Below are 21610 nucleotides of genomic sequence, written 5' to 3'. Positions count from 1 at the left end.
TATTGACTTTTGCAAAATATGAGATTTGGGATTACGATTCTTCTGCAGGAGCCGGTAGCAACAAGCTATTTAAGCGGTTCACGTATGACAATCATCATTGTGTATCATTGTCGGCAACCGAATCCCCGAAGTACCTTTTGCTCTTTACCTCCGCTGAGGTCAGCTCTGTGTCTGTATAAGAGGTCTCTCCAACAACTTGAGCCCGCTTACATCTGTGACAATCCGTCGTGGAGACGCCGGGTGAATTGTGACTCGTTATCTGCGGCGATTCCCGCAATCTAATCTCTTTTAGATATGACAAGCCCTATAGTGATATCTTGACTTCAGTTAGCTCAGTCGGAAGATCAAAGTTCAGGGGATTGCCGTTTTAATTATGTAACCTGTATCACCAACCGAGGGATTTCTTCTCCTGGCAAGTTTCTGTAACATATTGGCAAACTCTATTATTACTGTATCAAGAAATGCTACCCGAGCCAAAAACGCCAAGTTCTGATGGCCATTTGAGCTCTCAGCCACAAGTCCCGAGATAAAAGACATATAAACGCGTATAATACCCACTATCGCTGATCCCGAGCTCCCGGATCTGCGTTTAGCCCTGCAATAGGATGAGGAACCGTTAGAAATAAAGTTCAGGGGACTCCTTGTCTCGGTAAGTCGTATAACGCCATGGCAGACCATTTTAGCTCGGTTCGATGCTTTTCAACACGTCTCGTATCTTAAGAAATTTTCTCCACTATTTGGAAACTTGTTTCAACCTCTGAATCATGTCACAAATGGTCCGGCGATGGATCGATACTTACAGATCTCACAGGAAAGACTATTACTCTTGCTGACTATGGGTCCTCTGAGGGAAAGAAGAAAGAATACGTGAGTCTTCTCTAGCCTTGACTCGAAAGTAAAGTGAAGAAGCTGATATTACGTAGGATCCGCCTTCTTGCCAACTATATTTCTGCCTTGCCGGGCTTTCGTCTGCAACTCTCGTATTCAACGATACACCATTTAATGACTTTTCCAGCCTCACCGGGACCATCAAGAACAACTGGTCATCGCTCTCACAGGATGTTAGACTATCCATCAGTCCCTTGATGGTCACTCTATCCATTTTTGGACAAGTCCTGCCTGATAATTTCGTTGATGCAGGGTTTTCCTTCACGGCGCTTCATTGGCTACAGCACATGCCATCTTCATGGGATACATCAGACCTAGCTAGGAATGCCCACGAAAATCTGGTGTCTTTCTTGTCCGCTCGCCATAGGGAGATTCGACCCAACGACACCTTGACACTCTGCATTCCCTGTCATGGAGAGATCGGGGTTGACCCTGCGGTTGCGTGTCTACAGGCTAGCATTCGCAACCTCGCAAGCACCTATTATCTGGATCCGTCAGTCACAGTACACTTACCGCTGTACTTCCGGACCATGGAAGAGATATTATTGTCCATCAATGCTGAACAAGGAAAATGGGAGGTTAAATCTCATGTGGCAGTCCCAATCATGCACCCTTCATGGTCTTCAGCCGTTTCAGACAAAGAAGGTGCTAATATGTCAGCCAGAGTCAGGTATGCCGCTGGTATTACTGGTTTTACAACTGCCGCATGCTCCCGGTTCTTGACTCCCGGTTCTTGACGGATGAAACAGGAGCCTACCCAAAAAAGAGAGACCTTAACGAGCTAGCCTTGCAATCAGGGGTCCTTGCAGAGGTAACTTTCCTCGAAGACTTGTCGGCTTGTTTTAAGGATGAATTTCTCCGTTCGTATATTACGGAAGATATTGGCTTCACTTATACATTTGTGCAGCTTGAAAGGCTATAGAAGGATGCATTTCATTTCACGAACCCTATATTCAAAGTTTATTGATATAATTAATTGCTACGTTAAGTAACCATCGTCTTCCATCTATTCAATTATATGCGATACGCGATGATTGTTCTGAATCTGAAGGCCATTAGAATACAACTACCCTATCTCACAAACGACGATGAAATGCAACCTAAAGCAAATCTAAGCACATTGCGGGACATATTTCTTGATGCGAAAATCAGCCACAAGCAAAACATTGAGTTTGGCGTGCGCACGTAAGTCGGTGAGACGGGCTGGGGCCAAGATGGTGGGCGGAATATGAGGCTGATTGGTAGATGCCTGTGCGTTTGGGCCTTTGCAAATGCACAATGCGAAATTCTGTTCCTGCGCGTATTTTCCCACTCGAAACTCCGAAGCCTACGTCAATTGTGGCGGCAATCACTGCATAATATGTATGTTGCCGGCGAATCACTTTGTTGATGGATGACGTTGATACATGAAACATCTTGGCTGCATATTTTGATTGGGCCACGATCATTTTCTCATTTGACTGCGGTTGAAAATGAGGCTCTCACTCAATAGGCCCGTCAACTGGCAAATGTCAAGCCATTATTTATGAGGAGGTGTTAAGTTGTTCAAGAAAGGGGGGGTATCAAAGAAAATTGGTCATTTTCTCTCTTGCATCCTGTACGTTCCTAATCCCACAAGCACCAAAGCTGCGCCATGTCAATGTCAATTTACGCTGGAGCTTATGGCTCTGCGCCGAAACCGGAACTTGAAGGAATTCTCACTGATCTGCCATTTAGAATCATCTTCATCCATGGTCTGAATTCGACTTGCACTAGTGTTGGTGGCAGATACGACGACAGCGAGACAGTGGGACTGAAGCCCATCAAATCGCCTTTCGAGCTACCGCTGGCGATAGAAGCATATTCCTTCTATCACGAAGGCAATCTGTTGGAAGACGTAGACAGTATCGCCAGAGCTGCAGCATCGCTACGCACAGCGCTTTGTAACAAAGGCAATTGGCCTCCCTTTTCACACTATCGACGTCGCCAAACTGCGATAACTAACAATCAAGACAGCAACGGGATTCTCCCACGGCTTTCCCAGCAATCAGGTACGTTGCTAGCCTTATTGGGGCTCGACAGCGCACTAATTTGGTCAGAGCGACAGGCGAACTATTCTCATTTGCCACGGTTCCGGGGGATTCATTGTCAAAGAAGCCCTATTGAGATCTGTCAATCAATCTGATCCAGAGCAGGCGTTTCATCAATTGATTCTAGGTCTCATCTTCATTGGTACACCTCATTCGACCGTCGATGAGAGGATACCGTATCAATTGAACCTCATGCGAAACAATCAAGGGCCTAAATCATCCGCCATCAGCATGAAGATAATCGCTTCCGTCACTACACTTCTTCGAGGCTTCAATAGCTTGGATTGGTCTCGCTTCGATTTCAAGCCAGTTTCTCTTCGAAGAGGTCGGCCTACCTGATGCCCCAGAAGACTTTGGCCCTGTAAGTAACTTGGGTCTGGAAAGTTTTTGTATGTACTGAATGCGCCATATTAGGTTGTAAACTGCGAAGATGTTTTCATTCGTAGCCAAAAGCAGATTGGGCTTCACGCCAACCATTGGGTATGCGTGATGAGTTTATTTTGTATAATTACAGCTAACCGTTCACTTCAGAGCACTTGGAACTTCTCGGACCCTTTCAGCCCTACGTATAAAGCTATCTCTACAATCATACAGAGCTTTTGCCATGATCTACCTTCCAATAAATTCGAGGGCTATTACCAACAAATGGATCCCGACATTTCTGGTATGTTCATGTCTTCGCTTGTGTCTGTACAGTGTTACTAATAGTGACTAGGACTCCTTCGTTCTCTTCACGTCACCAGCACTGAGAGCTTCTCAACTCCTATGCAAGGTACCTGTTCATGGATTTTTCAACATGAAGCTTTCGGATCCTGGCTTGAACAGCCCTCAGGTCTTCTGTGGATTAAGGGCAAGCCAGGAAGTGGTAAATCAACACTTTTGCGATTTATTCATCAGACTGTGACGTTCTCAGAGCCTACGTCTCTTTTCTTTTTCCAGTTCAACAACTCTGGTCACTCTTCTACAAACGCCATGCTTCGATCTCTCATATTTCAGTTACTTGCCAGGCGTCCCTGTTACCAGCTCCAGGGGATGAGAGACACCTACGCCATAAGAACAAAGGTACACGGAGATTATGGTGCCGATTGGCAGTGGGGAGACCCTGAGCTGCTCTCATATTTGCGAGAATCGCTCTTGCAAGCTACCCAAGAAGATTCTCATTTAGTGATATTTCTGGATGCCTTGGATGAAGCGACTGAGGACATGCCAATCGACTCTATCATTCTCAGCATACTCACTATCCCCCTATCCGAATCTGTGCCTCGTCACGTTCCGGCCCCAACCTTTCGAACGTTGAAACACGTACCATTATCTTGGACGATCTCAACGCAGCGGATATCACATACTACACCAAATCTATGGTCTCATCAGTTGATTACAAGGGCGAATACATACAGCGGAACATAATCCCCAGCTTGATCGAGGCCTCAGATGGCAGGTTTTTATATGTCCATCTGGTCCTTTCGAATCTCGAAATATGGATCGATCAGCTGGAAGGCCAGGGTGAAGGCCAGGCTGGTCACATTGACTTCCCTAAAGGTCTTGATGATTTATATTGCTTAATCGTCTCCCGCATCGAATCTAGTCTAGAGAACCGGGAAATAGTTCGGCTTATTTTCCAATGGGTCGCCTTCGCGACGAGACCCTTAATTGTCACCGAACTCACAGATGCAATGGCCTTGGGAAGCTTAGACGGGTACGACTTTTGCAGGCATAGCCGCCAAAATATCGGCGCACTATCTGGCCAGCTTGCGGAAGATTGCGACTGCGCTCAAAAAATCACCTCCTTATGCAGAGGTTTGGTTTCAATTCAATATTCTTCAACCAATCCAAAACAATCTGTCGTTAGCTTCATACATCAAAGTGTGGTCGACTTCTTGATTGAATACAAGGCGTGTGAGGCGCGTGATGTGAGCCATCAGCTGTGGGGTCTATCAACTCAAAACAACGCTCTTATCAAAGTCAGTCCGGGCGGTATACCAGCTACCCAATTAGTCCTTCAAGAACAGGTTTTCAAAGGCCGAGGGCATAAGGCACTTGCGCGGTCTTGCTGTAGGGCTATCTTGTCAGCGACACGTTCTCGCCGCGAAGGCTTTACAGACTCGTATTCTTTTACGCTCTCATTCTTGACTTACGCTGCGGAGAACTGGATGCTACATCTAAGGATAGCTCTGGAACTAGAGCCGTCTTCCTCAGAGCTCTTGTTAGACCTGTCACAGAACGCTTTCTTTGAAAGCTCACTTGCATTGCACGAAAGCATTGTTTCCAGTTACAAGAAATGGCCACGTCTGGCTCATTTAAGCACAACCAACACCTTATGGGAAGCGAAACGGTCAGAGACCTCAACCTCAAGCCCACTTCTTTTGGCGTCTGCCATAGGCCATGTCGAATCGTGTCAACGATTCATCTCCGCAGGTAAGGACTGCGACGACCGAGACCACCTTTACGGTATGACAGCGCTTGGATGGGCAGCAGGATATGGCCATTTAGGGGTTGTGAGGCTACTTCTAAATGCCGGGGCGGACGTTAACTTCGTTTCAAACGGCGAAACGCCACTGCTTCTCGCCGTACGGTCCGGTCGCAATAATGTTTTGGAACAGCTTCTGAAGAAAGGGCCAGTTGTAAGCTCTCAAACCACTGTCATCACTCAGTCAGCATTATCTCGGGCAGCCTCTCTCGGCAGGACTTCCATGATCAATCTGCTCATATCGCACGGAGCAGATGCTCTGACGGCCGACGGTTCAGGTTGGAACCCTCTTCACTATGCTATCGCAGCGGGTAAACGGGCCACACTGGCACAGCTCCTCTCTACGATACCGAAAACTTCCTTCGAAAGGCTCAAAGACCTTCCGCCTCGTAACCTTCCAGGATGGGTGCACCGCATCTTATTAGCATTCGGGGTTGGGCTCTGCTGTCGTGGGTCGGGCTGTTCTTCGTCGTCTGCAACAAACAGTGGCTCGAAGAGTTCCGGAAAGGCCAGAAAATGTGGTCGCCAGAATTCAAAGAAACGCGGTCGAGATTCAACTGAGAATATGGACGAAAACGATGAGCAGAGCATGGCGCCTCCACCACAGAAACAATCGCGGCATGCTTTTGGATTAAGATTCGCGTGCCCCTACAACAAGAGATGCCCAAACAGATTTGGGGGCGCCTGCTCTAATTTTGGGTTTCCAGACATGCATCGTTTGAAGTAAGTACACTTTGGGAAATACTGCAACATCTATGGACCTGATTACTTACACCTTGACAGGGAACATCTATTTCGGTGCCATTTCCTAGGTTGTGATAAGCGGACTCGGTGCGGCAGGTGCAAATTGATCTTCCCAGAAAGCGAAATTCAGGATCACTTGATTTTGGAGGTGGCTTGTGAGCCCACGAGAGTTGCTGTCAACTATGAGGATGGTTTCGACACGAATCAAAGCGACGCGTTGAAGTCTCTCAAGCCTAAGCAGTTCGAGACACCAGTCCATCAGTGGCAGAAGACCTTTAACACAGTATTTCCCGACTGGACAGCCGACTTGCCCAGCCCTTGTAAGCAGTTCTGTAAGCACGCCTATCTTGATTCACTCCGCTGACAAGATACAGACCACGAGACATCTGAAACCGAGTGTCGCATCAGAGTTGCTCAGACACTACGTAGCGAAGAGTTCAGGCAGGAAGTCTGGAGGAATCCTAGCGATATGGGCAGGGAGGTTTTCGAGGGATTGGCCAACATTCTCGATCCCTCGCCAAGCACAGCGACGAGACCTGACAGCCAGTCATTAAGCATGCCCAACGAACTACCTATGCGTCCTGCAATAACACAGGAGAATGAGCAAATAGCATTGAACCCTCCCTTGCGAATATCTTGCCGACTGATCCACAGAGGGGGACTGCTGCTCCAGAAGCCCTGCCCGGGGTACCTGTGCTTGATACACCAGCTCAGCGATATCGTCAAATTCCCCCGTATGTTTTCTTTCCCCAACAGGTTTTTGATACACTGTCTCTTTCTTTGTTCAGTGGCACTGGTTCAATCAACAGCTTTGGTCCAGGCCAGGAATCGATGTATGGAGATGGCAATGATGCTTCCATAAGTTCGTGGGACTGCTCTTTTCCCAACGTCCAGATGGCACAGAGCTCCAATGACCCTTTGGAATTCGCTTTCAACGCCCCCGCTTCTACCAATTTGTCCCATTCGTCGAGGCATGAGAATCAGCCAAAACACAACCGGGGCACATCCACTTCAGCTAACACCCGACCAGAAGATTACGAAGATGCCACTCATACATTCTGGTTTCCTTCAAGGAGAGATGATTAAAGACGAATTGAGTATTCCATGCATATTCTTATCATTTTCCTTGAGCAGGAACTCTAACAGTAATTTGATCACGGTGTCGTATTGGATGGGTATTAGAGTATAGCACGATAAACAAAAAGTGGCATCCTTCGCTTTAGCAATACCTAAACTGATAATTTCGCTATATTTACTGTACTACGACTCAGCCCTGAGCCGAGCTTGCAGCGTGACACTATGTGTTCCTCCCTCATTGGTGCAGGTTACTGGGGGTTTGAAAACCCGGCGTGTCTATCCGTACATGTAGGTCCAACTTCCATTATCTGTGGGGAGTCCTTAGGCCACCAGCTTTATAAGGCGTACTTCACTGCAGTTATGTCTTTCAAAGGATTTAGCAGCTTGCTTTAGGGATTAGTTTGTTAAGCAAAAGTTGCTGGTTGTTTTTAAACACTAAGTAAATGTCATTGCGTCGTGAGATTCAGTATGTCCTTTTGTCTTTGTACACATGTACTTATGGAGTACAAGCTGCCTGCATATCTAAAATTAGCACAGTTGGGTACTGGCTAGCTTGTCTGCAGCGGCTCACTCCGCTATCTTCTTCAATGTGTAAAAAGCTTGCGCTCCGTACCATAGTGTTCAAAGCCAAGGACGCCGTCTGGGACTTCTGTTCTACGAGACAGGGACCCCAAAGACTACCTATCATGCACCAGAATGTCACTTATCAAGAATAGTCCCAATAGCCGAGGAACACAGACGGACGTTAGGACTCCATATACCTGCTATGTTCAGGCTGTTACGTCGCACTATTCGTTTCTCATTCTCCATCAGAGCTGGCGCCGGTGGCTTCACCATATGCCAAAGCATAAACTAATATAGCTACTCGGCGAGTTCACAATGCCGGCAAATGTTGTTTCTTATGTCTTCCGATCGTTTGCCGATCCGAAGATCTCTATCACAAATGGTCCTCGAGTAAAGTAGGTTCTCCCTGGTAGTGCTTTTCTACTCCACTGTGTTATCCCAACATTAATATAAAAAACTACTAGAATGCCCATCTTTTTGAGAATTGCACACATTATCAGGATATTCGATTCTGACACGGCTCGCGAAGCCATTTCAAGCCTACTAGCATCTTGTGATGTACCAACAGGACGAGACTACCAAGTGACGTATCTCGAATATCCTGACACGAGGCGGGAGGAACTGTTAGAGAACTTCCCGGATATTGCGGAGAGTAAGTCATCATATAAAGGGCAGGAATTGGAGAATGTTTACTCATGATCAGATAGATCTAGGGCTCAATCCCCTCCACATCGCAGCTCACAAAAACGATGAAGAGAATGTTTATCGTCTATTGGAGAGGTATCCGTCGTACTTGAATGAGCTCAATTATTGTGAGCAGTCGCCAGTCCACATCGCCATGCGAAACAAAAACCTTCCCATTTTATCAGCAGTCATAATGGCGGCTCATGCCAACATCGTCGAGCCTGCAGATAAGGTACAGCAATACCCGATTGATATGGCGGCTTACATTCCATGTAGTCCCCTTGAAATATCAGAGTCCAGTCGTCAGCAACTTTGCAATCAATTCAGGGTGATAGATCTTCTTCTCGAATCCAAGTCAGTACTTTTACACAGCTTCATATGTACATATTTCGACCAGACATGCCAGCATACCTAGATGGTAGTCCTAAGTCATCTCGCACAGAGGAGGAGAGGCCTGGAGCTTCTCGCTATTTCCAACCTTTCCGCTGCAGACGTACAGGATCTCGGGTTATGCAGAGGGTGAATATTGGACCGAAACACCACCAGAGTACAATATTTTCTCGCAAGATGTTGTAAGATACCACCCGAGTTGCTATTTTACCCAGATGACGACGTATATCAATGGGTGGGATCTTCAGAATCTATATATACACATATATATGATCGCGATGTTGCTGAACACGCAATGTCATTAGGGTTCGATTTTGGAACCGCTTTTCCCGACTTCCTTGCCCAAGTGATTCAGGATATGGTTCCCAGCCGCCCTCGGTGGAATGGCCCTGCCTATAGACACGAATCATTTCAAAACTATGTCTGCTGGATGATAGCCTGCGGTGCTGATATATGGGCGATTGTTCCACAGGGCCTCTTGCCTGGAGTCGTGCCGTAAATCACATGGGCACATTACCTTATGGCTTCGCTAGGGATCGTGTGGGCACAGATTCCTCACTTGTCCAGAGAACTGCCACAGGCGATCGCAGAAGTCACCGCTCGGCGGGATGTCGATGACGCATGTAAATGTCGGTGTTCTGCACACGGCTGTACTCGGCTGTACACCCTTGGTGAAGTTCTTAGAAGGACTAGGCTGGCTGCAGCAATCTTTAAAGGGACTAGGTTGGCGCCAAACTTCTCAGAGAACCGAATTGCTCGAGTCCTACGCTCTAAGAACATCAAACGCCTTCGGTAGCTTACTTCTAAGATGCAAAGATAGCTGACCTATCTTCCCCTGGATGTACCGTGTCATCTTACAGTATATCACGTTTCGCGCCATAGAATTACGCCATGTTTGTTGTAATTTGGCGACTAATGGATATAATACTATCCTAAATGAGGAAGATATTTGCGAGATTCACGAGGAGGATTTAGCCTATATACAGATACTGGAGGAGGTCCTATCAGATTGTGAGATAGAATATGAACATTATTCCGATCTGGTAACTTTCTTCACGATAGCTGGGTCCTAAAGATAGAAGGTATCTAGGCAAAGCTTTACTCAAGGGAGCTAATAAGCGAGGAGATTAGAAGTACAGAAAGGGTCAGAATAATATAGGAGGTTTGCGACAGCGAGGATATTTAGGCGGAGGAAGATGAGTATATTAACCTAGAAAGCTGGGCAAGAGTAGGGGACCTGAGATCTTAAATGGGTCAGACTAGCGATGATAAGATCTCTGCTGTGGACGAGTGGATGAGACGCTGTGCCACCCCCAGCTCAACCTGAGCCCAGATTCAAGAGAACAGCGCAGCGTTCAAGCAGGTGATGACATCATCACCTGTACTCAAATTGCCTGCCACACATGTCGCAGCAGGGCCGCTAGCACTGAAAGGGCCCAGAGCGGACTTGCAATAAGGGAGAGCCAGTGCTAGTAACAGATCGGTCTTGCCGGCTAGGCTTGTACATGCTTCAGGGAGATCTGTAATGCATATTCCTGCCAGGGCGGCATTTAAGCAAGGAATGAGCTTGTCGCCGTTGTTCCCAGGGAGGTTGTTGCTTGTGCAGTATCCCACCTCGGTGTTCACGCCATCGTAATAACCCAAGGCGCTTGTACAAGTTCCGAGCTCATCGGAGAATTCTTGACCACTTGTTCCAGCCAGCGCCAGGCACTGAGGCGGCGTTTTCGCGCAGGCTACTGCGGTGGGACTCGCGGTCGCCGAGACGGTAGAGGACGATCCTTGCGTGTTTGACGAGGTAGAGTCTGAGATAGTAGATGATACTGAGCTACTGGATGAGCCTAAGTTAGTAGATGAGCCTAAGCTAGTAGATGAGCCTAAGCTCGCAGTGGATAAGGCTGAGCCAGTAGATAAGCCTGAGCTAGTAGATGATACTGAGCTACTGGATGAGGCCGAGCTAGTGGATAAGGCCGAGCTGGCAGTAGAAGAACTGGAGCCTGTGTTAAGGGTAGAAGAGCTACCTGACCCTCCACTCGATGAGCCTGAGCCAGTGCTACCAATAGAAGAGGCAGAACTTGTGCTGTCTATTGAGGGTGCTGTTGAGGTTGCTCCGCTTGAAGATGAGTCTGACCTGCCAGTCGATGATCCTGAGCTAGCACTATTAGTAGAAGAGGCTCCTGATCCTCCTGTTGAGGCAGAGCTACCGCTACTAGTTGAAGGTGCCCCGGATCCTGCTTGAGTTGGGGAGGTACCTAATCCTCCAGTTGAAGAACCTGAACCAACATCACTAGTAGACGAGGCTTCTGATCCCCCTGTTGCGGAGTCCGAACCAGTACGTGTACCTGTGGATATAAATCCTGAACTTTCGGTAGAGGATTCTGAGCCAGTACCAGTGCCAGTAGATACAGCTCCTGTATTTCCGTGAGATGAACCAGATCCCGCGCTAGTTGAGGCGGAAACTGAATAATCAGAACCTGAACCTCCACTGGAAGAACCGCCCGTGTCTGTGGATATGGCTCCTGATGCCCCTAATGAGGAGACAGAGCCACCACCTGTAGAAGGTCCACCACCAATACCCGTGGATGCCGCTCCTGACTCTCCATTTGACGCAGAGACAGCACTCGTGGAGGTATCGGTCGGCGGCTAGTTAAGGCAATATCAGCTTTGGGTTGGTCAATAGGGTGTTGTAGGTGATAATACTTACTGGTGTGAATATGGTCTTGGTCCCGGTACTGCTGCCACTTGGCGGGAGGGTCATCGTGGTCACCCCGGCTCCGGTCCATTGTCCTCCTGCAATCATCGTGAAAGATCTTGTGAAGGAGCCCGTTGCACTCCCAGCGAATATAATCTTGGTGCCAGTTCCACCTCCTTGACCAGGTGGAAGTGTGAGGGTAGATGCTCCAGAGCCAGTCCACCAGCCTCCCGTCAAGGTAACCCAAGGTCCAGTAAAGGATGTAACGGTATTACTAGGGACTCATGTGAGTAAAACTTCGTTAAAGAGCTCCAGGGTTCATCATACCTGCCATCGTGAAGAGTGCTTGTTGTGATAGCATTGAAGCTGGTAACGAGCAGTGTTGGTGCTGAAGTCACATCGATGGTAATGGAGCCAAAGGTCAAGGCTGTATCAGAGCACACAAGAGTACTAAGAACGATGGGGGTCTCCTCAACTAGAATCACAGGATGTGGCTCCACAGGACAACCCTTAAGAGCAGCAGCCAAGTCTAGCAGGGCAACCCCCGTAATGAAAAGCGAACGTAATGAACGAAGCATCATATAGCAAAGATGAGTAATGAGTAACAAGTGTTTAACACCAAGGCCCGTGTCTCGATGGCTGTTCTATTCCCTAAGGGCTACATGCATGATTTATATATGCCAACGAAAGCACTGAATCAGTGACTAGGCATAGGGGTTATTTCCAGGTTCAACGAATCGTTTGTCTAGAGTCAGCAGACTGTCAGCTCACACGTATCCTAATCCTCACATCAACTGCTAACGCAAAGCGTCAAGATGGCTTCAGTCAGATATGTGACTTTCAAAAAGAAATTGCTCAAGGCTGCTAGACTTGAGTTTGTTTAGAAAGTTATCGACCACGGAGAGGAGACTGCACCGAAGGCGACATGTTGGGAAGACACGGGTATCGGCGCTAAGCATGGTTGTTGGACTCAATACGAGAGGCTATGCTGAAGAATTTTGAGTCACGGAGCGGATTTCACCGAAAACAGAGCTTGCATTCGAGCGCAAGCAAGAGCACTCGTGGCTATTAACTTAAAGTCTAGCTCACATAAGACCGGGGTATAAATATGAAATGAGCTGATCTGGGAGATGAAGCTTTTCGACATCTCAAGTCATGGCCGTACTTGTCCCTTGCTCAGCTGAATTCCACAATTGTGCTAGGCTACTTAATGATAGGACTTATGGCTCATTACTTCAAGGCAAGAGGTACTCATTAGTGGCCAGAACATGGAATGTTTGTGTATAGGATTGCGCATTAGAAAGAACCCGCGTCCCGGAATACATGCCCGAGATTGCCCATGAACTCCGAGCAGGCGAACAGTCCACCTTTTCCATTTCCGGTGCGTGACTTCGTGACCAACAGTCATAAGATGGTCTCACTTAGTCTACGTCCTCCGGTCTAGAGGAAGTAGACTTTCCAGTTCAAAAGTCTGTAGTGGTTCGCATAGCAATGGCCTCAGCTGGGAAGGACCTGTTCCCATTCCACATGAGATCATAAAGCTTTCAAATCAATTTAAGGGCTCGTATATATATGACATTACGCAGGCTGCACATTCTACGCATGCAGTTCTTACTATCATCTATATCTCTCTACCTTCTTTTCCCGCCCCCCATTTTGTCATCCTACTTTGAAGCAGACTCGGCATTATGTTTGCCTCGATTTCACTTCTTTCTCTCTCTCTTACTCTTATCTCAGGCAGCTATGCATCTCCTGAAGGTATTTGTAATGGGGCTTCTGAAACACTTGGCTCACCTATTACCCTTGTTACTGTTCTGCCAACTAAGGTCATTTCATCGCCACCTGATGCCCAATGCCCAGTAACTTATACCACAATTGTCTCCAGTCTGGGTTCTGACGCCGCTGGCACTCCTACTGGTTTTTCCGATCATACGTATACCATGACCTTCAACTGCCAAGGGTCAGAGAATTCCCCATGCTCCGTGCCTTGGAGCCCTGAGGTTTGCCCCCCAGGGTTCATGATAACTACAACGGTCTGCAAGAAGTGCGCCGGGGGGGCAGTCACGTACACCCTGACCGTACCCGAGCAGGCAGCCATCACAGGGCAGCCGTCCAAAGGCTCGCAAGGTTCCGAGAATTCTCCATCTCCAGGAGAGAGTGGAAAGCCCAGCAGCGCTGAAGCTCAGGCTACAGAGGCGGTTGGAAGTAATCCTTCGGGTCCGAATGCCAAAGGTGGAGAGGGTGGCGGCAACGCAAGTGGATCTGGTCAATCGAGCCCCAGCAAAGCTACCGTGACTTCAGGGAGTTTGTCTGTCAATGGTCACGTTACGAGACTGGTCCAGGTCTTGATTCTTACCACGGTCTTCATGGGTACCATGATGTGACAATAGATTTAGAAAGATGGGGAGGCAAGGTTGTAAGCGAGCTACGATAGTTGGTACTAGGATTAATATTGAATATGTCGTCCCATGTCTCGAAGCATTATTACATGCCTGTGAACTTAATAAAGCGAGATTCTGGCGGGGAAGGATGTGTTTGGATACTTCAGGATAGAGATGAGATATACGTGAGTGGGGGTAAGCCTAGTAACTTAAGGTACCAGACACTCATTAGCTTATGTTTTCGACAACGCCCGGAAGCAGTTGTTCAGCACACGCATGTAAGCCCCATTTCCCACCCTCTTCTTTCTTCTTTCTTACCCCGCCTACAAAATTGAGGTTAACTGGAGCCTTGCGTATGCCTGGGGCTTCAACAACTGCTAGTGATATCCGTGACTCAACATCAAAAGCCCAGAGCTGAATCAGGCCATGAGATAGAAATCACCTTTACTCTAGAGAATGCGCATAAGGCTGTTGTGCTTTGATTTGATCTGATTTTCGTGCTCAGTGACCGTCTGACTCCATCGACTGCTCGCAATTGACTCTTGTGGCGCTACAGTGTAAGACACTTTGCTCTCCGAGCTCGTGCTTACGGGGGCTTCGGGCTACAAGTAGATCCCGGATGTCGCTTTCAAAACCACACCCGTCTTTTCAATACCGTTGACGTGCTTCTCTTACTATTATTGGATCATTTCTCGTCTACTACTACCAATCAAGACTCCAATCCTCACAAGGTACGCCAGCATGCTCGAGGAGAAGGTCATAATAGGAATGACCATCTGGATCTCCATGTAGCCAAGCCTTTTTGTTCTTTTTTGACAAAGACGCTAAAGCTTGAGCCCATTTCATTCCCAGTGGGGGGCAGGTGTGGGCCTTTCGGCGACCTCTACTGTGCCTGAGGGGCCTGTAACAGGCTCCGTGGACCCAAAGTCACTTCAACCTAAGATCTAGGAGCTCTAGAGACGACTGAAGGCGATTTCCTACTGTTCTAAGGTTATTGATGTCCACAAAGTGGGTATAAGTTGTCTCGAGAATAGCTACCTGTGTACCCTTGGGCCTTGGAACTTGGCTTCCAACTATGGACTCTCCGCCATGGCACACAACAGAACCTCTCCCTAAACCATCACGTTAGGATATTTTCAGAATTAAGCAAGTGTACCAAATATGGCCCATGCGGACTGCCCTCTCCAGTCCTAGCCTGGGCCCTGAGATAAAGAATGCAGTCACAATCCCTCCCCTCACAAGATTGTCAGAATATTCTTCCATCCTCTGCAGTGGATTGAGCCGCGTAAGGACCTTGATGTGTTCGTGAGCAGGGACGCCCCTCTCCTGAAACAAAGTTTCGTCGTTTCCGCTCACTTCGTGACTGGATACACACATGTTTGCCCCTCAATACTTTCTCTCTCTCAAGTCTGAACCTTCAGGAAGTCTCATACTTAGCATATACATGCAGAGCCCGATGTATGAAAGGGATGGCTCCGGTTTTGGCTACTCGTATCTGCACTGCAGAACCGCATGGCCACCCACCCAGGAAGAATCAAAACGACGAGTCCATCTTATGGCCGTTTCAACGCCAAATCCTCTATTCCGGTGTCTCCGGTTCTATTTCGACTACGTAATACTTGCGTCGTATATTTTGCGTATGACTGGGGTTACACTGGTTTCTCTTCGGCAAGACCTGAAGCAAGAGAGCTCATTCTCGACGAAACCGGAACGATTTCCTCACTCATCACACCTATCTTAGTATATCACATGTAGTGGAACTCTCTTTAGCTTGGTCCCTTTTAATTATACCAATAGCAGGGTGATTGCCGGTTTCCCCGTCTGTAAGCACACGGACTGGCTAACGCTACCCTAAGCCCTATTGTGGATTCCAATCATACTTTAACACATCTCTGTTCTTTTCAGACAGAACGGGAGCTGCGGGGTGCCCGGGATTTGTCACGCCCCCTGAAGCTCGGATACGGAGGTCCCCGGCCCTCGCTTACCAGGGTCAATTGAATTCCAGGTGTTGACGCTTGTACCTTACACTTCTGGTTCAATCAGGGCAGCATCCCTTAGAAACCGACAAGGCACGTCTGATGAATATTTATGGAGTCAAGCTAACTAGACAGCTAAAATCAGAGTTACCTCTTTTAAGGTAGAAATTCCGGCTAGATTTAGGTACCTCTGATACTGTAATCTGCAGATTGCTACCTCTAGCCTCACCAATCTACTACTTTAAGCTTGGTATCTTGATCAGCAGCCTATCAATACTGGGTCAAGACCCGTAAAAATACATCAGACGTGCCTTCTCGGATTCTAAGGATTGCTCAAGGAGGTAGGGGGCTCGCTTTCAGTGAGCTCTGTGTTACCAAATGGGTATGGTGAGGATGGGCAATCTCGTCGTTTCTGCATCTAAAAAACAATTTAATTATCAATCGTGTGGCGAGACATGCAGTGACCCGATTCGCCCACGCGTATCACATTGAGTGGGCAAAGGTTAGAAACACTGGTGCTCCTCTAGTACCAATATTATTTATATATTAGGTCACTAGCGGCGGTCGCTAACTGCGGAGACTTAGGAAACTAACTGTCGGTGCGACAGTTCTTGTAAAATGCACCGCGGCCTTTAGCGTCCTTCCCGACAGACATAAGCTGAAAATTAGTGTGAAATGTTCAAAGCGGAGAGACAATCATTCTCAAGGGATGGGTGGGTAGAGCTGCTCCCCAGATAGAATCACCCCATGGCAACATTTTTGACGCAACTACGTAAGTATTGAAGAGTCAAAATGTCTCTGCTGCAATACGTGAAGTAGCCTAAAGGGTCTCAACTACATAAGTATATGTTTAAGATAGAAAACTTTGTTTGGCGTGCTACATTAGGCTCGCTCTCGGCGTTCGCCGTCCTCCGAGCCTATGTCTTTCTAGAGTTTTAATTTGCTAGGACCGAAGCTATACCAAATGTTTATAGCTCATGAGACAGTGATTATGCCACTTTACCACGGCGTGAGTTTGGGTACTCAGTAGATGCGGTCTGAAGTAGGCATCCAGGTTAAGGCAATTACTTGCATGATTAGGTAGCTCATGTAATATTACTGAGAAGATCAACAATGGCCTAGCCTAAATTATCACGTGCTTAACGCAGCCATGTTTCGCGCCGAATGACCACATCGGTGGGGGTGCGCATAGCACTAGGTGGACGTCTTTATGCCAACATCTACATCGGGAGATCGCTCACAGTCGGCCGAAAGTCAGCCCTGCGGCCGAAAGTCATGGACCGTAACCCCTGGCCTACGGGACGCACGGGGCCCGGGTGCTTCTGTATCAGCCAACTCATCTGAACGGACAAGCGACGCCGTTGGGACATCTATGGGCCCGCTGATTTTGGCATTCAGCAGCCATGTCAACGAATAGGCTCGGCTCGCCCGTCAGCCAACCTTGGACTACCTACAAAGATGGAGACAGTACAGAGTATACTGCTCTCTTTGATTCGACTTGTCAGCAGTACTCTTTCCTCTTACTAGCCATGCAGTCAAGGAATATCTGTCCTATTCAGGGAACGTATCGTTATTGGCAGGATCAGCACGAGCCCGAGCTCGCTTAGCCCCAAAAGGCTGCCCCGGAGAAACACTTATAATTCACCTTGGTAGATGCGCGTCAAACCCCCCTGACGCATGCCCTTGGCGGTCAACCGAACTACGGTTTCTCTTCGCTTCTTCTAAGAACGATGGGCTCAATATGGATACTAGAGAAAATTGTTCCCTGCAATAGAAAGAATAGTATTCTATTTCTTGTATCTTGAAACGAGGGCGCGTAGAGGCTCTGAGAAGAGCAGGACAGGGTGCGTCAATTGCAAAAGAGCACGTTACCTGCAACTAACTGCCGGCTCATCATTCCTAGCTAGCCCTTTTTAGAAAGTGGTAGGATAAGTCGGATGAGCAAAAGCTTAGTTGTGCGGCATGTTGCCGCGGAGATCGATCACCCGCACCAAATTAATGTCCAGCCCATAACGGGCAAACCCCACAAAGATAAGGTCAACGGACGGACACTTCAGCTACAGTTAATGCGGGGAAGTCCTATCAAAATTGATTGAACTTTAAAAAGTCCCCGTAGCCCTAATATGCTAGTTAGTGCTTGGACCCGCAAGACCACGGAGCGCGCCTGGAAAATAGCTGCCGCGGCCAGGCCGGCAAGATGGCCGCATCAAGCAATGTGGTGTAGGCTGCTCAGCTTGTCATGGTGCAACTCTCTCACCTTTGCGCTTGTCGTATGCCAATCCGGGAGGAACAGACGTGAAGGGCCAACGGAACCGCCGTGAACATACAGGATGGTGTGCCACGATGCGGCGCCTGGTTGCTTATTGGGATACCTGCGCAGGTTCATCACCCTAAAGAAACCTCTGGGATGATCGCTTCCATTCAGTCTCCCGTGGACGGCTTCAGAACGACTGCTGTTTCTGGCCAACCGAACTACTACCGTAAGCGAGGAAGGAGTAAAGGGGGAACGGCAAGGAGAAAGTATCACATCCAATCAGGCACTACTATCGAGGTATTGTCATCTGGCTACTGCAATTCAGCCGCACTATGCGGCTAACTAGTTTCTACGAAACTTGCATACTCCTTGGGGGGTGAGCAACGGTGGGCTACTGAGTCTTTAACTAGTTAGTCGAGATGTGGCAGCGAATGCTTCCTTGACTTGACGTATTTGTCTCCAAGACGGCAACGCCATTTGACATTATGCCGGTACAGAGATTCCCACAAAAGAGGTTATATGACGATCAATATGACTGGGTGGTCCGCAATAGAGCTGAGGTGATCATTCCAAGCACGGATGACTAGATCCGTGAGCCTTGATTTCTATAGGATTCTGAAAGACGGGACTCTCAGCATCCCATGAGACATGAGAAAAGCATTGACGACCTCGCTCTATATAAAGCACCGTCACAGCCGTCACCCAGGTATAGGAATCTCAGAAGCACAACCTCAGTCCCGCAACACTCAACACCAAAATCACATATACTCTTTATTCAGTTTCCACAATTAGTAGCCATGAAGTTCACCACTGCTATTGTCTCCGCCCTCGCAGCTGTAGCTGCAGCGAACCCAATGCCAGATGAGCAGGGCCATCTTGAAGCCCGGCAGGGTGGAAGCGTAGGTGCTGTCCCCCAATTGATGTGGCAAGTCGACTAATCTCGGAGAATAGATCATTTGCGCTGCGTTTACGACTATTATCCCTTCGTTTTGCCCTACCCTTGGGGGCACTTACTCATGGTGCTCAGCTTATTTCCAGATGGGGGTACAGACAGCTCCCCACTTGTTGCATGTGAAAACTTACTGACCATGACCGAAATTCAGCAATGCTTCTGCAACAATAATGACGCTGCCAATAAGCGACAGGCCTTCATGGCCTGCTCTCAACAAGTAAGTACCTGGTTTAATTTTTCATCTTTTTCTATTTTTCATTTTTTTTGTTTTTATTGCCGCCCGTCGCTAAATGCTTGCTAACGTTGGAGCCAGTTTTTGAATACTATCCCTGCTTCATAAGCTGACGCAGGCCCCCAAGATGCTACAATTGGCTAGGAGTGCCGGCAACTATCCCTCGCCTTTTCCCAAGATGAGCCATGCTGGACAATGTTTTTGCGGGTGGAGTGAGCGCCCGGTCGTTGTATGGAGTTCTCCCTTGGGAGTTTAAGCTCGGCCGACCGGAAGCGGGCCTACTGTCACTATCACTTACCAGATTCGCTTGAATACTATTTATTTCTCAAGAGTAGTTGTTGGAAGCGCATGGCTTCGGTCAGGCGTGATATCACGGCGGGTAACGAGGTTATTCTGGCATGATGCTGATGCTTGCTCTAAGACTTCTAGCTATGGATAACGTGTGACTGATTTGCTCTCGGGACCACGTCGCCTGAGGTCTGTTTCAACCACTGTTGGAGGCCATTCGCACTCATCCCGCTGCCACTTCGGGCGGTGGAAGCAACAGACCTAGGATGAAATGCTAGGGCCTTCCCGCCCAGGTTATAACCCTCGTAGCCAATTCTAAGTCCAGATGGTGGCTTTCTGGACTAACATTGACTTGTATGACAGCTCACTTCTACAATATCTTGGCGTAACCGGTAACAACTCTCAAATCCTCTAGATCATCCTCTAGATCAATGTAAGATTAATGCTAGGAAGGGGGACTTCCTCATGCCTTGTGCGCTTCGCTCTGTTTGCAGTCACAAGACCGATTTCAGCATTGGAGCCCATATGTGTCTGCACCTTGGTCAAATGTCACTTTCACTTTCACCTCTCTGAGCTTCCGATTGCGTGCCGTTAACTCGCGTATCTTCCTTATGGGTTGGTTCCGAAACCAGTGCAAGGGATACGGAAACAAGATGATTCTGACATATTTCTCTAGACCTTTGCGTCCGCCTTTGCTAACTGGATCGGGGTGTTCATTCTCGATCTCTTCAGGAAACCCACTGCAGAATGGACAGTCGTTGTGCCCTAGCAGTGCATATCATGTCAGTCACAACCCGACGGAATCTTACTCAGCATTAACGATTTGAAATAGCTCACGCTGCCGGGAGTATTATATTTAGCGGTGAAGCCCGCTTCCGTGTATTCTTTTCGACCAATTCGTGCCCTGGGCAGGACACGGAGATCACTGTTAATGAACAAGAGTACGTCTCCCTTGGATTCAATCAACCCCAGCTAACTAACACATGAGTCACGCGATGGAAGAGCATACGCAAGCAAGCTACCGTCTTTGTGCAATTTTGCAATGAGTGAAATCCGGATTCCCTCATAGAATGATGATCTATTCCCAGATTCTGTTGCAGCTCGACGTCGATCTGGAGACGAATTGGATGTATTCCCCTCAGGTGCCGGACGGGCAAATCATAAGCCTGAAAGACTCGATAAGACGGACAGAAAGAGACGCTCAATCGTCATTATCGAAGTTAGAGGGAAAGGACTGCCAGATTCTTTCATTCATGCTGGCGACATCCCTCCTGCACTTCGTTGGCAATCCATGGTTGCAAACTCACTTCAACAGCGAAACTTGCGGGTACTGAACAGTCAATCACCACCAGATATTACTAAGCCGTACTTGAGTTCGGCCCTCATCTCTCCAGCACAGCCACCACTTCTAAGAGACTTGATCCAGCCTCATCGCTTTCCCGATATTCTGTCGCCGGGAATACTTCTCCTAGAGATAGGACGAGGGTCTCCCATGGCGTTGAACGAGTCCCATGACACAACTCTCGTGGCTCATAAGTTTAGGGAAGCCTGGGCCGATGATTTGCTTACAAAGTTTTCGAGGACGATTCCTGCTGGCCTTCATCGAGCTATTTCCGCCTGTATCGGCCCACGAGGGTCCAGATACAACGTTCTCGATAAGGCGCTGAACAGAGACTTTACAATGAGGAAATATATCTTTGAAAGGATCCTGTACCCACTCGAAGATGCTCTCTCTGCCGCCTACAAAATTAAGTTGAATGAGTCGCATGCTGATATCTCGTCTGTGGAGGGAGTCAAGGAAATGGAACATTCCGATCACCAGGACGAGTATCAACAGGAAAGGTATGATCATAAGTGTCACGCTCTCGTTTTGCTGACTTCCACAATTCTCAAGAGAATAAGGCTGGTATCTTTGTACACAAATGCTTACGGCGTACAAGCTGCCCGCATTTCTA

At 48.0% G+C, this 21610-nt stretch overlaps 8 protein-coding genes across 8 annotated transcripts; 7 read left to right on the top strand and 1 right to left on the bottom strand.

The window, feature by feature from the left end:
* Positions 1-18: 18 nt before the first annotated feature.
* Positions 19-1625, top strand: FVEG_16825 (hypothetical protein; the record flags this gene model as incomplete). Its single annotated transcript, XM_018906064.1, has 3 exons — positions 19-82; positions 812-867; positions 924-1625. The coding sequence occupies 3 exons, from the start codon at positions 19-21 to the stop codon at positions 1623-1625; spliced, it is 822 nt and encodes a 273-aa protein (XP_018757826.1).
* A 1977-nt stretch (positions 1626-3602) lies between these two features.
* On the top strand, positions 3603-6151 carry FVEG_16826 (hypothetical protein; the record flags this gene model as incomplete). The annotated part of the gene is made up of 3 exons (XM_018906065.1): positions 3603-3621; positions 3673-4259; positions 4355-6151. 3 exons carry the CDS (start codon positions 3603-3605, stop codon positions 6149-6151), a joined length of 2403 nt encoding a protein of 800 aa, XP_018757827.1.
* On the top strand, positions 6134-7030 carry FVEG_10553 (hypothetical protein; the record flags this gene model as incomplete). Its single annotated transcript, XM_018899711.1, has 4 exons — positions 6134-6147; positions 6208-6500; positions 6543-6902; positions 6957-7030. The coding sequence occupies 4 exons, from the start codon at positions 6134-6136 to the stop codon at positions 7028-7030; spliced, it is 741 nt and encodes a 246-aa protein (XP_018757828.1).
* A 1094-nt stretch (positions 7031-8124) lies between these two features.
* Positions 8125-8778, top strand: FVEG_16827 (hypothetical protein; the record flags this gene model as incomplete). The annotated part of the gene is made up of 4 exons (XM_018906066.1): positions 8125-8204; positions 8274-8461; positions 8517-8725; positions 8770-8778. The coding sequence occupies 4 exons, from the start codon at positions 8125-8127 to the stop codon at positions 8776-8778; spliced, it is 486 nt and encodes a 161-aa protein (XP_018757829.1).
* Positions 8779-10218: 1440 nt separating this feature from the next.
* On the bottom strand, positions 10219-12150 carry FVEG_10554 (hypothetical protein; the record flags this gene model as incomplete). Its single annotated transcript, XM_018899712.1, has 3 exons — positions 10219-11523; positions 11585-11846; positions 11900-12150. The coding sequence occupies 3 exons, from the start codon at positions 12148-12150 to the stop codon at positions 10219-10221; spliced, it is 1818 nt and encodes a 605-aa protein (XP_018757830.1).
* A 1110-nt stretch (positions 12151-13260) lies between these two features.
* On the top strand, positions 13261-13956 carry FVEG_10555 (hypothetical protein; the record flags this gene model as incomplete). The annotated part of the gene is made up of 1 exon (XM_018899713.1): positions 13261-13956. One exon carries the CDS (start codon positions 13261-13263, stop codon positions 13954-13956), a length of 696 nt encoding a protein of 231 aa, XP_018757831.1.
* Positions 13957-18928: 4972 nt separating this feature from the next.
* FVEG_16828 (hypothetical protein) lies at positions 18929-19697 on the top strand. Its single transcript, XM_018906067.1, has 4 exons — positions 18929-19082; positions 19135-19227; positions 19287-19352; positions 19449-19697. The coding sequence occupies exons 1-4, from the start codon at positions 18981-18983 to the stop codon at positions 19473-19475; spliced, it is 288 nt and encodes a 95-aa protein (XP_018757832.1). The 5' UTR covers positions 18929-18980; the 3' UTR covers positions 19476-19697.
* An 889-nt stretch (positions 19698-20586) lies between these two features.
* On the top strand, positions 20587-21556 carry FVEG_10556 (hypothetical protein; the record flags this gene model as incomplete). The annotated part of the gene is made up of 3 exons (XM_018899714.1): positions 20587-20596; positions 20744-21497; positions 21550-21556. The coding sequence occupies 3 exons, from the start codon at positions 20587-20589 to the stop codon at positions 21554-21556; spliced, it is 771 nt and encodes a 256-aa protein (XP_018757833.1).
* Between the last annotated feature and the right edge of the window lie 54 nt (positions 21557-21610).

The sequence above is a fragment of the Fusarium verticillioides genome, chromosome 11 (genome assembly GCF_000149555.1).
Source record: "Fusarium verticillioides 7600 chromosome 11, whole genome shotgun sequence".
Taxonomy (NCBI): Eukaryota; Fungi; Ascomycota; class Sordariomycetes; order Hypocreales; family Nectriaceae; genus Fusarium; species Fusarium verticillioides.
The sequence above is the reverse complement of the archived record's forward strand: the minus strand, read 5'-3'. Positions and strand labels throughout refer to the sequence as shown.

Coding starts and splice junctions, on each gene's coding strand:
- FVEG_16828 (XM_018906067.1), top strand. CDS start 18,981: ATGAAGTTCACCACTGCTATTGTCTCCGCCCTCGCAGCTGTAGCTGCA. Junction 19,083..19,134: donor AAGCCCGGCAGGGTGGAAGC/GTAGGTGCTGTC, acceptor CTCGGAGAATAG/ATCATTTGCGCTGCGTTTAC. Junction 19,353..19,448: donor TCATGGCCTGCTCTCAACAA/GTAAGTACCTGG, acceptor CGTTGGAGCCAG/TTTTTGAATACTATCCCTGC.